Raw genomic sequence first — 13,954 nt, forward strand, 5'->3', positions numbered from 1 at the left:
ACGTACACCAACCTCATGGGTATGAGTAGACACTGCATTATAAAAACCATATATATATATATAAAAAATAAATATAGTCACAGACAACTAAAAATATGCTCAACAGCCAACAGGAAAGTTGGAGAAAACTTCACATGTTCTACAACCCATGAGGGACTGCGACACTCCTGACCTCTGTGGAATCGCGTCTCAGAGACATCCAAACATTGTGAAAAGGGCAGAGTGGAAAATATTTGCAGGGGGGAGATTTGGGGGAAGCATTGAGTTATTTGAAGGACAACAGAAGTGGGAATCGACTTCTAATCTGTTTTCCTTCAGAACCACACATGAAGGTTCAATTGAGCAGATTTACCAGCTCTAAAATTGTGTCTAGATCTGGTCAAATTAAATCATTTGAAATCCTAATGTTAATAAAAATCAATCTTGCATCTGTTTGGTATGTTTTTACAGGACTGATATAATTTCAGAACAACAAACATCTTGAGAGAATGGCTTTTGCACAACAGGACACAGAAAAATTATTTTTAAGTTGAATATATATGTACAACAGTTCAATTCAATGTTCTGCATTTTAAAAGTTATTTCTGCAGTTTAAAAGTTAAAAAACTTAAAGGTTCACCCAAAAATGAATTGAAATAAAATGAAAAATGAAAGTTAATTTACTCAGGCCATCCAAGATGTAGGTAACTTTTTTCTTAAGTAGAACAACAACGATTTTTTGACCGACATGCATCAGTCAAACAGCAATAGGGTTTTAAATTACAGTCAATTAATCTCTTTTTTTTTATTTGAATAAATGAATAAATGAATGAATGAACTTTCTAGCAGGTCAAAACCAGTTGTTTTACCCAATAGCTGGTCTAATGCTCTACAAACTGGTGGGGTCTGGATTAACCAGGTAGACAAGGTTAGGTTAGCTGCCTAAGCTGGTTGAGACCAAGCAACCACAAACAAACTGTACCATATTACAAAAATCAGCCAGACCACTTCAAACCGTCATGACCTCATTTTTCCAACAGGGCGGTCGTTCTGTAAACGTTAACTACGTACAGAGGAATAAGGTGGAAAAAACAGGTGATATTTTTTTTCCTCAATGCTCTGAATGCAGGTTTTGTGCTCTGCGTTATGGGTCCTTACGCACTAACGGTTTAAACCTACCTTACAATTTAGCTTGATGAAGCTCATGACCAGAGTTACAGAAGCGCTTATTCAATTGTGTAGGAATTTGTGACGCTAAACTTTACTGGGAATTTTCCATTAGGAACTATCCTGAAGTACTGTCGCATTGTCTGTGAGCTTTGACGCCACATTTGCTCTTTTCAGAAACTGTTTATCCATATTGACATATGCTGTAACTATTCTAGGGACCATTCCTTTACGACAGTACATAATTCAATGGTTTTTGTGAACAACTCACTGCCAATCCAAGATAATGTGGTGTGTGAAACACCTGAACCCACTTATCAAAGTGCTAATTAAAGGGGTCCTATTATGCTCTTTTACAAAGTCTTGATTTTGTTTTAGGGGTGTACTAGAACATGCTTTCATGCTTGGTGGTTCGAAAAATACATTATTTTTAACAATTTACATTATTACAATACATTTCTCCCAGCCTGGCACATAAGGCTCAATTAGTTCCGGGTTTATTGAAGGCCCGCCTTCGAAAAACTAAATGTGTTGTGATTGGTTAGCTGTTCCACTGCGTTGTGATTGGCAAACAGCTTAGACGGTATTTCAGTACTGCCACGCCCCTTGTCGAAAAAAGAAAGTTCCGGTCAGGCATAAGGCTAAAAGCAGCCTAACATTATCATTATCAAAGAACATCATCACTGATTAGCCTAGCCTATTCTAGTGCATGTTCATGCATTTTAAAAAACACTCGCATTATAATTGAAGGTATCTACACTGTATGATGAATAAATCTCTTACCACACACTGCACACGTCTGCGGTGCGTTACAGCTCCGACGCGGCAACCGGAGTAGATCGCGGCTTTGGCGTGCATTTCGATCCCTTGTATTGCACACGTTACTGCTCTAAAGCGGCCACTCTAGTTGATGCTTGTGTTTATACCCGCCGCGCTGCGGCTCGTTGAAGTGGTTGTCCGCGCTGCATCGCTAAAGTTAGGCTAATCCCCCACCTCACCCTCCCCTCCCTCCAACAATTCGAATTTAATGATATTCTAATGGACCGCGTTGTGACATCATTGCATGCGGAAAAGAAATGTTGTAGTCCAAAGGAGCTGTTCGTTGTAGCTCTTGAAAAGGGATTTTTTAAAAACGAAATATCTCCTTTTGGAGTGGACTTTGAGATTTGTAACTTTGTAGATCTTTTTTATGCCCAAAGATACACACCACACACTGACTAAAGTTCAAAAAGTGAAAAAGCATAATAGGACCCCTTTAATAAAACACTCACAAGTTAAGCTCCTTACACTGCAGGACTTTTACTGTATGTAATTCTGCATTAACTGCAAAAATTATGACATTGGGACTGTTTAACTGAATAATGTCAAATTCAATTATTTCTTATGAATTACCTCTTATCGTGTTTGAACGCTGTGATTCTATTCTCATATTGGGATACTATCTAATAAAAATGTTATTTTTGTAATAAACCCAAATTCTTAAGTATTTTGTCTTCTAAAGAAAATGACCGAGTATGATGACTGTGCTACAACTTATCAAGCTGATCCCATTGCAGTTTTTATTTCTCATGTGAGTTTGGCATACTTAAAGCTTATGCGACACGCAAACTCTTGATCAATTCAAGGAATACACAGTTAATGGTAAATTATTTTAACTCTGTTCGTGCATTCTCAATATGCAAGAATGCAGTGGTTTTAACCAGTGTAGCACTTTGTAATTCCGTCAATCCACGAATCCTGGCACAGCCGACGCTGACAGTTATATAGGCTGGCATTGTTGTCTAACGTTACTCTCACACAAGCTCTCAGGCGCCCACTTCATGCTCATTCCTGACCGTTTCACACAATTGCTCTCCACTCCATCCACAACCCATTAAAATGATTTGTTCCTTTCCCAGCACCTCTTATCCGGCCTGGGGCAGCATGATATTTAGAACCGCCACTGACTCAACAGAAACCAGCCAGAAACCAGATGTCAAATGTGGTGCTTGTTCATGGCACTTGAAACATTTAAGCTTAAAGGTGCACTATTTGCGACTCCAATTTGTCCCAATGATTTAGGACTATCTATCAGCCTGGATGCATTAAGTTTATTTACAAACTCCCACTGCTTCTCTCCTAATCTGTTTATTTAGTTCCTGTTCCTCTTTTTCTCCCAGTCTCATGTTGCGCGCACACAGTCAGGCTCTGTTATGTGTGGCTGCTTGTTTGGACATTTCATTTCTCCACTCATCCTCATTCTGTTTAGTCTGTCTGGTGGTTCTGTAGCATCACTCTGGACTGCACTGCTGACTCATGCTCTGTCTGTGTGTAGTATAATGTGTACACTGTGTTTGTTATATTGTTTGGTTTGTAATATATAATATGCCACATAATGTAAACATAGCATTAACATGCTTAACTGCTTCTGAATTCTCAAATGTAACGTTTGCATATGTATTTAAGAAAATCACTGAATAAAAACGAATACAATAGCTATTTTTATATTATTGCACATATACACACACACACACACACACACACACACATACAGTATACAGTATTATTGTCTACAACATCATCGTTGTTTGCTGTGAAAGTTAAACTATAATATGCTTTGTTAACGGCCATTGTTAATTTTTAACCATTTTACAACATAACACGTGCGCTTGAGCTCACATATTATGTTGACACGGGCGGTTTTATCAGACAGATGTGAACACTAGATAAAGCACGTACCTTCTTGTCAAAAACTGCAGTGATGCTAAAGCTAAACCCAAAATCTGATAAAACTAAAAAGTGACATTACTGAGGGCTGAACTCACCAGATTGCGGAGCGAGGACTCATCCATGCTGGAGTATCGCTTCTCTGACATCATCTCAGACATTTTATTACCGGTTTGTACGGTTACCTCATTCGATACGAGAGTAAAGTGCTGTTAAATAAACCGTCATATACACATAATAGACAGGCTCACGCTGAAGACATTCAAGAGTACGTTAGGTCTCGGTCCGAAGATGCTCTCTAATAAAGAAACGACAAACTCGTCTGAGGTACACCCTAACAAAAAAAGCCTCAAAATAAAAACTCTCCTTTTTAAGCAGCAGTTTGTTTCCACACACTTCAACCGTTTCACGGTTCACGGCAGCTTCAGACAGTCAGACTACATGCCTACGGAGTCACAAGCGGTGAGTGATTTGAGTTGAAGCCCCGCCCCTTAAACACAGTCAGCCAATAACAGGCCGGCAAATTCAAAACCTTACACGCTTGATTGGTGTAACGAACTACCACATTGTTTTTTTGTTTTTTCTTACAGTAAATAATTTGGCACTGCGGCTTCATCATATTAAAAAAATGTCACATTTACATTCTCGTTTCACTTAATCTCCTCCACGCCCTGTCTGCTGACTAACCGACTTGTGCAAGACCTGACGTGAAACCACTCACATTGCCTGCAGCACAGACACAGGTAACTATATTTTAAAACAACCAAACTGTAATAAAGTTCATCAGAATAATATTAAGTAGGATATAGATAAACATATCATCAGTTAAAGACCGAAGTACACGTTTTTCAAATTAATATAGGGACTTTGGCACTCAAGAGATAAGGATTAAAAGCCATATCATGATAACAGTTCACTTTTCTTTCACTTTATTTTTATTTATTTATTTATTTTGGTCAAAATACGTGTATATCCAGTATTATAGCATTTAAGTCTCTTGGGTGGTATCCCTTCACAAGTTTTTTTTTTTTTTTTTTAATGGTTTTAGTAACTTTAGGGATAAAAGAATTATGAATTGAACTATGAACACTATCAAAATAAAAATATTCAATTCTAAAGTCAGAAACTCAAAACATATGGCCACCCAAATTATACATGACTGATGCACATTCATGATACACAAAATACTAAAGTGGACAAAGGTTATGACGTCCATGATCGTTTCTTTCTGATCTGAACAGCACACCTGAATCTTAGTGAACTATATTGGAAAACCCATAGCCTGTGTGTGAGCGCTGAATGTCATTTCACATGCGAAGAGGACAGAGATGCTGAAAAATGGTCATGCAAAACTTAATTATGATGCATAACTTTGCTAACATTGTTAGTGGACCTCAGGCTAAAGTAATACCCAAAATGTAAAATTTGCTTAAAATTTAATCACCATCCAAAATGTGGATGAGTTTTTTTTTTTTTTTTCCTCAGAACAGATTTGGAGAAATTTAGCATTACATCGCTTGCTTACCTATAAAGTGAATGGGTGCCGTCAGAATATGAGAGTCCAAAGGCTGGAGAAAGCAGCGTTATGGATAGAGGACTCATATTTTAACTAGAAGCAATGGTTTTAGGTTTAAAACATCTTGATGGATTTGTTTCGTACAAACACACAGCTTTTGGCTTCACAAGACGTTAACTGAAGAACTGGCGTCGTGTGGAGTACATGTGGATTAAGTGATGTAATGTTAAATTTCTCTAAAATCTGTTTCATGATGAAACAAACATTATGTTTTTCCCTTTAAAAATGTATATTACCCTTTTAATTAAGAAATCTGTAAGATTTAATTAAACATTCAACTTGTTATTTAATTCCCACAGGTGATCAGTCAAACCCATAATCACACAAATACAAAAAGATGATTCTACATAAACATACATTTAAAATAAAAACTTACTTTTGCATAAATATTTTTGGGGGATAAATACTGTTTGCCTGCATTAAAAGTTGTGTATTATAAATCCAGCCTTTAATTCAGCTTATGGAGTAAAATGTAAAGAGAAATTCTGTAAACATTGAATTACTACAGTATCTTTGCATTTTTGCACATTTTCTTCAGCAAGTGAATTACTTAAGTAAGTTTCAGCAAATTTGCAATGTGATCATTTTGTTAAATGAACTAATAGTTTATAGTGATATAAAGTCCTGAACTGCGTCTTGATTAAGAGAAACCAACAATTGCAGATCTTCTGTGCATTGCTGAAACAAAAGCTGAGCTTCAAATGTTGGATACTCTTCAAAACAAAATGACTCCAACGTCTTTGATGAGCCAGCGTTGTTGTCTGTGGGTTGCACTGATTGCGTGTTCAGGAGATCTTTTGCCAGTTTCATAGCACACAGCACAATCACAGACGGCATATACTTGTTAAATGTGTAGTCAGCCAAACTCAGTTCACAGACTTTACAAGCCAACCATTTCCACTTCTTCTCAGGCTCCTTCCATGCATTTCTATCCTGTGTAGTGACCATCTTATCGATGGCTCCATCAGTCTGATATCCAGTAGTGCGACTGGTGAAGTAGTCCAGAAAGAAAGCATGGGTGGGTGCAGCCAGTCTAAAATTGAGTCTGAGAAGGATCAGGCATTCGAGATTGCACAGCTGCTCTCTGGAAAATGAATTACAGCAAAGCGACAGAAGTTGTGTGATGCGAGGCGAGTACACTTCAACCTGGAAAACACAAAATCACAATTTACATAATAGTCTATTTTTGTAATCAGGTGTGTGACTGAATGTCATTACAGACATTTTTCAGACATTTAATTATATTTTTGCAATTAGTTTGAACTTTGTTTGAGTTTGCACATTTTCCTTGTTGTGTTGGTTGTCATGGTTGTTGATTTGATTTCGTCATTCAGTTTAGGTGTGTGTCATTAATTATCCTTATTTGCTCGCGTATTTAAGTTGCTCTGTTTTTGTTCATTGTTGTCGGGTCTTGTCTAAGTTGGATGTGTTGTTGCTGTTCTCTTTATGTGGATTAGTAGCCTGTGTGTTTGTTAAAGGGGTCACGAACTGAAAAACCAAGGAGATGTATTGGGGTTTTTTTGTTTGTTTGTTTTGTGTTCTAAATAGTGATATCAAGCAACTATTTTTTTTAAAGCAAATTAATTACGTACATAATTAATCAAATTGATCTCAAATTAATGAGATTAATGAATTAACATATCATGGGCCAATTAAAGTTATTACTAAAGACAATGAAAAGTTATCATTGTTAAATTAGAAAAGCACTGAATATACTGTACATTACAAAAAAGTAGCTTTAGAAAAAAATATTTTAATTTAACACACAAAACTATAAATAAATACTGTAATATGAAACAATATATATATATAAAAAAAAGAAACAAAATAACGAGAGATGCAAACACATTTTTTGGGTGATCTAACCCCTTAAGACCCTGAATATTTTTGAGTTTTGCCCTGCGTCCCAATGTGCATACTATCCACCCTATTTACCCTAAATAGTATTGAAAATGACTTTATAAATAATATGCACATTGGTATGCAGACTTAGTTTTTTGTGTGTGTTCTTTGGACCGACGATTTTTCTATCGCCTCCTGTGCCTTGAACAGGGCAATTGCTTCCTCAAGGATCATTTGAAAGATTTTCTCATCGAGAAAAGGAATGTGCCAATGGGAGCAACTGAGCTGAACACCACCACAGAGCCTGAGCAATGCGTGTGTTGACCAGGTGTTTGCACTGGCTGCACCAAGTATTGCCAAGGAAATGCATGTGGAAAACGAGGGCTTGGAAGTGAGCCCCACCCACCCCGTCGCCACTGAGAGTGAGTTTCTGGTTAATGCACTGGAGAACTATTTTGACTTTGGAGAGGTTGATTCTCTGCCCCCATTGCTCTTACCTAAACCTGCCTGCTCTCTTATGATTTCGCTGGTCCTAGCTAACCTCCCTCTTCTACCACTACTAATGAACTTGCATTGTTTCCTTAGTTTATGCCTGTTTCTGCAGTCCCTTCTCCAGTTCCCAGCCGTTCCAGCCACCCAATCATCACTAGCTCCATCAGTCCCTCAGTACCACCTCAGCCTCCTCTCAGTGATGTGGATACACCTTGGGACTGTTGGGAGTCATCTCATCCTGGGCATGAGAAGCCCGTGGCTCTGCCTCCACCCTCAAAGCGTTCAGTTCCACCTCGACCTAAAAGAGCAGCTAAACACGAACATGTTGGATTCGCCGTGTTTGGATGCTGATGTATGTCATGTTGGTCATTGTTAATATGAGGCTTGTTTGGGATGTGTCATTGTGTGGCACTGAAGTAACGTGAGAGCTATTTAAAAGCTTAAAGTGTCGTCAGCTCCCAGTTGCTCTCGTGGTGCTTTGAAGTTGTGCGCCAGCAAGTCTACGTGCCGCCAATAGATCTCAAGCAAGTCTGGTGTGTTTGTGTTTGGCACTGCATAGAATTGCTGGGAAAGATGTATTCAGTGACGTAAGACCTGGGGCCGGTTGCACCAACTGGACGTACACCCAGTTGTAAGACTAGGCTGTAAAATGCGCTTTAAGTCGTGCATAGAATTTATACCCATTGCACCATCTTGGCATAGTGCTACATCTGAGACTAAATCTTACGCCTACTCAAAGGTAGGTGTAATGTGAAAAGTCATGATTTGCTCGGACATGATTCGTTTTTTATTAATTAAGGCAGACACCAACTGTATGGTATTTTCGAGCAGGATAATGTGGCCTATAAACACTTGATATTATGGGGGTGGGGGCAAGCAAAGCATGCAAGCAATGCGCAAACTTTGCGCAAGAGTTATGAAAGTGAAAGTAAAAAAAATGACAGCTAACACTGCATTAACGGCACAAATTCTCTCAGAAACAACGAGAGACGAATCTACTTTACCATGCTGATAATGGTATATAACTTTCTTAAAGTATTCCCTTAATATTTCTATTTGACATCTTGCTTGGACAGTATATAAATGCTTGGAAATGCTTAACGTCCTTAATTCCTCTCATCATTTGCAGCATGCCTGCCATCCAATAATCGCAGTAAGCTTTGTGCTTATTTTTAATCAGAAATAAAGTATCAGCTTTCAAATTCTGTCAGTTCTATCACAAAATACAATTTATAAATGTTTTTCAGCCACAGAAAGACGTCAGTAGGCTAAAATGCACAACTCTCACGTAAAGTCACATTAACCTCAGGAAAGACATTCATTGTACATAAACTAGATAAACAGCTACAAAAAAATAACTCTAGAGAGAAGCATTGTATTTCATTCATTATATTTTACTTAACCTGTCATGTTAGTCTGACGAAATATGTCATGGGAATGTGCAGGAAGACCTCAGATACAAAAACACGGACTTGTTGAAAAAAGTATTTAGTTAATGAAATTATTTTGCGGTGGCTTCATTTGTTATGATGTCTTGAGCAATTCAGTTTTAATTTTAGTAGTTGTAGCCACTGCAGCGTAGATGTCGTCTCTATCGCTATCGTTGCAGGAGAATGTGTTGGCGTGGATGCGCATAGTCTACCCCAGGCATAGTTGCGCCTGATTGTAGTTTTAGCTGGTGCAACAGGTGTAAATATTATCATAAAGTTGGACGTTGCAAAGTCCAGCGTAGGGCCTACACCCAGCTTTTTTACGTCTAGCTGGTGCAACCCTTCTTTGACATTCTGCCTTGCTGGGCTCTTTCGAACCATCACCTGGGTCAGACATTGCACCACCTTCACCTGCTTTCCGGTCCTCCACCCCTATGATTCCTGCTAGCTCCGCCCTCCCTCAGGCTCCGCCTCCACCCTTGAAAATTCTAACTCCATCTCTGCCCTCCGGATCCGTGATTTCAGATCAGGGGGTCATCGCTGTGGCTCCGTCACAGCCACAAAGGTCATTGGTGTCCCTTTGGTTCATCAGCTCTCTGGCTACATGGTTGGCTCCACCTCCAGCGTCAACATCGCCTCTGGTTGGGTTGTTGGGTCATCTTACTCCATGGCTTCTCCCTTCAGAGGCGCTGCTGGGGAGTGCAGCTCTGACTGTGCACTGGGATACCATCAGCCCTTCCCTGTTCAAGGCCATCCACCAGATCATACCACTATCTGCACAACCTTGTATTTCTTGGTTTTGCCTCCTCCTGGTCGTCCATACTCCTCCTGCATCTCTCTGCCTGTGCGCCATCTGTGTACGAGTTTCTTTCACAATCCCTTCGCCGCCGCCTCATCCTTCTCTCTATGGCATGAGGCCACGCCTTCCGAGGTGTGCTCTGTCACAACATCCCTCAGTTTGGACTTCGTTTGGCTTTGCACGTTTTCTCTGTTGTTTTGGTTGTCATGGTTGTTGATTTGATTTGATTTCATCATTCAGTTCATGTGTGTCATTAATTATACTTGTTTGCTCATGAGTTTAAGTTACTCTGTTTCTGTTCATTGTTGTCGGGTCTTGTCTAAGTTGGATGCGTAAGCTGGTTGTACAGCACTTTGGGCAACCTTGGTTGTACTGAAATGTGCTTTATAAATAAATACAATTACAAATGTGTTCTTGCTCTTCTCTTTATGTGGATTATTTGCTTGTGGATTATTTAAAGACTACTTTTCACATTCATCTTTTGTGCTTGTGCGTTCTAAATAATATGTGCTTTAGAATGTAAGACAACACATCAAAAAAAGTGTCTTTCTGTACAGCCAGAGATTATTTAAACATATTGATTTATAATATGCTTCAAAGTAAAACTTTAAATTTGACATTACAAACTGTAATAAACAACATTATTTTATCTGCAAATACAATATTTAAAAGTATACTTTTATGGTTTGAAGTATACTACAAGTGAACATTCAATACAATTAAGTGCACTTCTTTTTCAAAAGAGATTGAGAATACTAATGTCCAGAAGTAATTCTTAACTCTGTATTATTTCTATATTGAAGCTGATGAGTAAGAGAGAGTGCTCTACTCTACCTGTTTTGTGGCGATCAGCAGAGACGTCACTCCCAGTAACTGGAAACAGTCTGCAGCCACTGAGGTTGTGATCAAGAAACGGTCCATTATATTAACAGCCAAGCAGCACGACTCAAAAGACAGTTTGAGCTGTCTGCGTACAGCTATGAGCCAGCTGACCAGCTTGCTGCGAGCCTCTGCTGTAATCTACAAGGATATAATAATAATATAAAACTTAACAGACAGAACAGTAGCATCATTGACAACAGCAAGAACAATAGAAAACAAATGCTTCAGTAGCTAGCGCACTGTAAAAAAAAAAAAAAAAAAAAAAAAAAACATACAATTAATTCATATTAATACAGTACACTGTGCCCTTTTTTAAGTGTGGTTTTGTATATTGGTTTCAGCACCTAGATCAAAACTTTGGAAACACTTTACAATAACGTGTCATTTGTTAGCATTAGATAATGTATTAGCTAACATAAACAAACAATGAACAATACATTTATTACACTATTCATCTTTGTTAATGTTAGTTAATAAACTTACAGTCATTCATTGTTAGTTCATGTCATTAACTAATGTTAACAAACACGACTTGCGATTTTAATAATGCAATAAATACTGAAATTAACAGTAACTAAGCTTAATAAATGTTGTGGAAGTATTGTTGTTCTTCGTTCGTGTTAACTAATGTAGCTAACTAATGTTAACTAATGAACCTTATTGTGAAGTGTTACCAAAACTTTTAATACTTTAATACTGCTCATTTTCATCCTCAAACCTGAAATTTCATTATATATAATATAATTTAACCCATTTAATCCCACTGACCGTAAAAAAGGTTTTCATTTATAAAGCTCTAAAACCTTACTGACTTATGTTTTAGTGCACTTCCTGCAAATATGGAAAAAATAAAGGGTCTCAATTAAATATGTGCTGTTTCACATAGTTAGTGAAAATTGTCACATGACCAGAGCAGATTATTTCCTGTTTGCACCTTGAGAGATGATGACTGCATAAAAGCTTCAAAACGAAAGACTAGTGAAGTATTTTAACATAAAGATATGACAAAGAATGAGATAGAATAAGTAAACATGTTGATGATCACAACTGTGACTGGTGGGATAACAGTAAATTTAGGTTTACAGAAATCCAGTTGTTTAGTGAAGATGGCACTGAACTGTTGCAATGACAAAATATTAATTGCACTACATTTTTGTTTTTGTTACAACATTGATGTTGTAGTACTGGTAACACTAATATAAAAATGTGATGATATATGTTACAAAAAAGTAACAATTTTGAAATACCCTGATGGTTGTTTTTTTTTTTTTTTTTTTTTGTTTTGTTTGTATTTTATGTTAGTATTCCTTGTTGTATAAGGGTTTTTTATGCGTGATAGTAACCCTAGAATGTGATCAAACTGTTTAGAATAGCGGGGCTAAGATATATATAACAATGTTTATGACTGCAGCAGAAATATGTTAATTCAGTATACACACTATTCCACCTGTCACAATTGTGACTGACCATAAAACACAATTTTTCACACACTTTTCCAAAAAAAACAAAAAAAATTATTATTATAGATTTTTTCAAAGGGTTACTAATGACACATTATTTGGATATTTTCATGTCTGGGAAAAATTGGAGATTAAACGGGATAATATAATATAATATAATATAATATAATATAATATATAATTACGTTTTACTTTGAAGGATAAAATAAGCAAAAACAAATCTTTAAGACAGTATGTTTATATAGATTATATGTTAATAATGTTAATTAAAACTTTGGGGTCAATAATATTTTGTTTGTTTTTGGTAAAACAGTAATATATTATTACAATTTAAAGTAACTCTTTTCTATTTGAATACTGTAAAATGTACAGTAACTGATTTCTATGATTAAAACTAAATGAATTTCCAGCATCATTAGGCTACTCCAGTCTTTAGAGTTACATGATCACATGATTTGCTGCTCAAGACACTTTTTATTATTATTATCAATGATGAAAACAGTTGTGCTGCTGCCCAAAAAAACGTTTGTTTTTGTTTTTTTTTTCAGGATTCTTTTATTGAATAAATCTATTGTAACATTATACAACATGCGTTTACTGTTACTTTTGATCAATTTAATGCCTCCTTGCTGAATAAAAGTATGAATTTATTTCAATGATAAATAATACAAACCTGCGGTTGTCGCGCAAGGCAGTTCTGCGCTAGAAAGTGCTGCTCATTGTGTCTCTGGATGATGAAGCAGCTCTCCTCATAATCACACTCCTGCAGGTCTGGTGTCAGTCTGGCACTTGAAGCCTTGATTGGAGACGTGTGAAGATCCTCCTCAAAGCCAGAGTCACTTAATGCAGACATCTCTGAAGAAACAAACTCCTTCCCTTGAACTGGCGCACAGGAGATTCTTTACCGCTGCAATGGATGTCCCCACATCATCATCATCACCATCATCATCCTGCTGAACCGTGCGGCGTCTCACCCGAATGCGGTGTTGTCAGATGATATGGTGCTTGTAAGCGGGTCTTTCCCGGGTGTTTTAGCGCGCACTGTAGGGCGCTACACAGCCCGCGTACACGCGTTACCGTGACAACAGTCCCACGGGAGCTGCAGGTGTCGCTTGTTTTGTGTCGCACTGAGAACTCTGAAGCGTCGCTTGATTTTTGTTGCCCATAAAATGTAACAAAACATATAATATTCTATATTTAAAATCAGTAATCAGCTATTTCAAAGCGTTTAGGCAATACTAAAAGAGTTATAGAATTATAAAAACAAAACACTTAACTGCAAAAACAGAAATGGTGTTTGAAACCAACCAGTCTTACATATATGTGACCCTGGACCACAAAACCAGTCTTAAGCAGCACGGGTATATTTAGCCAAAAATACATTGTATGGGTCAAAATTATCGATTTTTCTTTTATGCCAAAATCATTAGGATATTAAGTAAAGATCATGTTCCATGAACATATTTTGTAAATTTCCTACCAGAAATATATAAAAACTTAATTTTTGATTAGTAATGTGCATTGCTAAGAACAAATTTAAAGGCGATTTTCTCAGTATTTTGAGTTTTTTGCACCCTCAGTTTTGAGATTTTCAAATAGTTGTATCTCGGCCAAAAATTGT

General features: G+C 37.3%; 2 protein-coding genes across 6 annotated transcripts in view; both read right to left on the minus strand.

Moving 5' to 3' along the window:
• The window catches only part of smtnb (smoothelin b), an 81,309-nt gene extending 76,991 nt beyond the window's left edge, over positions 1–4,318 (minus strand). For 4 of the 5 annotated variants that reach the window (XR_007827733.1, XM_051109397.1, XM_051109395.1 and 1 more), the window contains exon 1: positions 3,951–4,318. Coding sequence is in view for 4 of the 5 variants with exons in the window: in XM_051109397.1 (XP_050965354.1) it covers positions 3,951–4,013 (63 nt within the window). In the remaining variant the exon portion in view is untranslated. The remainder of the gene's footprint in view (positions 1–3,950) is intronic. The other variant, XM_051109400.1, reaches the window with a different exon arrangement.
• A 1,550-nt stretch (positions 4,319–5,868) lies between these two features.
• Positions 5,869–13,339, minus strand: LOC127165976 (cyclin-O). The gene is made up of 3 exons (XM_051111016.1): positions 13,007–13,339; positions 10,826–11,011; positions 5,869–6,574 (listed from the first exon to the last, which is right to left on the minus strand). Exons 1-3 carry the CDS (start codon positions 13,184–13,186, stop codon positions 6,035–6,037), a joined length of 906 nt encoding a protein of 301 aa, XP_050966973.1. The 5' UTR covers positions 13,187–13,339; the 3' UTR covers positions 5,869–6,034.
• Positions 13,340–13,954: the final 615 nt, after the last annotated feature.

The sequence above is a fragment of the Labeo rohita genome, chromosome 5 (genome assembly GCF_022985175.1).
Source record: "Labeo rohita strain BAU-BD-2019 chromosome 5, IGBB_LRoh.1.0, whole genome shotgun sequence".
In the NCBI taxonomy this organism is placed as follows: domain Eukaryota; kingdom Metazoa; phylum Chordata; class Actinopteri; order Cypriniformes; family Cyprinidae; genus Labeo; species Labeo rohita.

Bases quoted from the DNA above. Each gene is read 5' to 3' on its own strand.
- LOC127165976 (XM_051111016.1), bottom strand. From the start codon at position 13,186: ATGTCTGCATTAAGTGACTCTGGCTTTGAGGAGGATCTTCACACGTCT. The intron at 11,012-13,006 runs GTTTGTATTATT...ATATCCTTGTAG, and splicing joins GCCTTGCGCGACAACCGCAG to ATTACAGCAGAGGCTCGCAG. The intron at 6,575-10,825 runs GTAGAGTAGAGC...TGTGTTTTCCAG, and splicing joins TGCTGATCGCCACAAAACAG to GTTGAAGTGTACTCGCCTCG.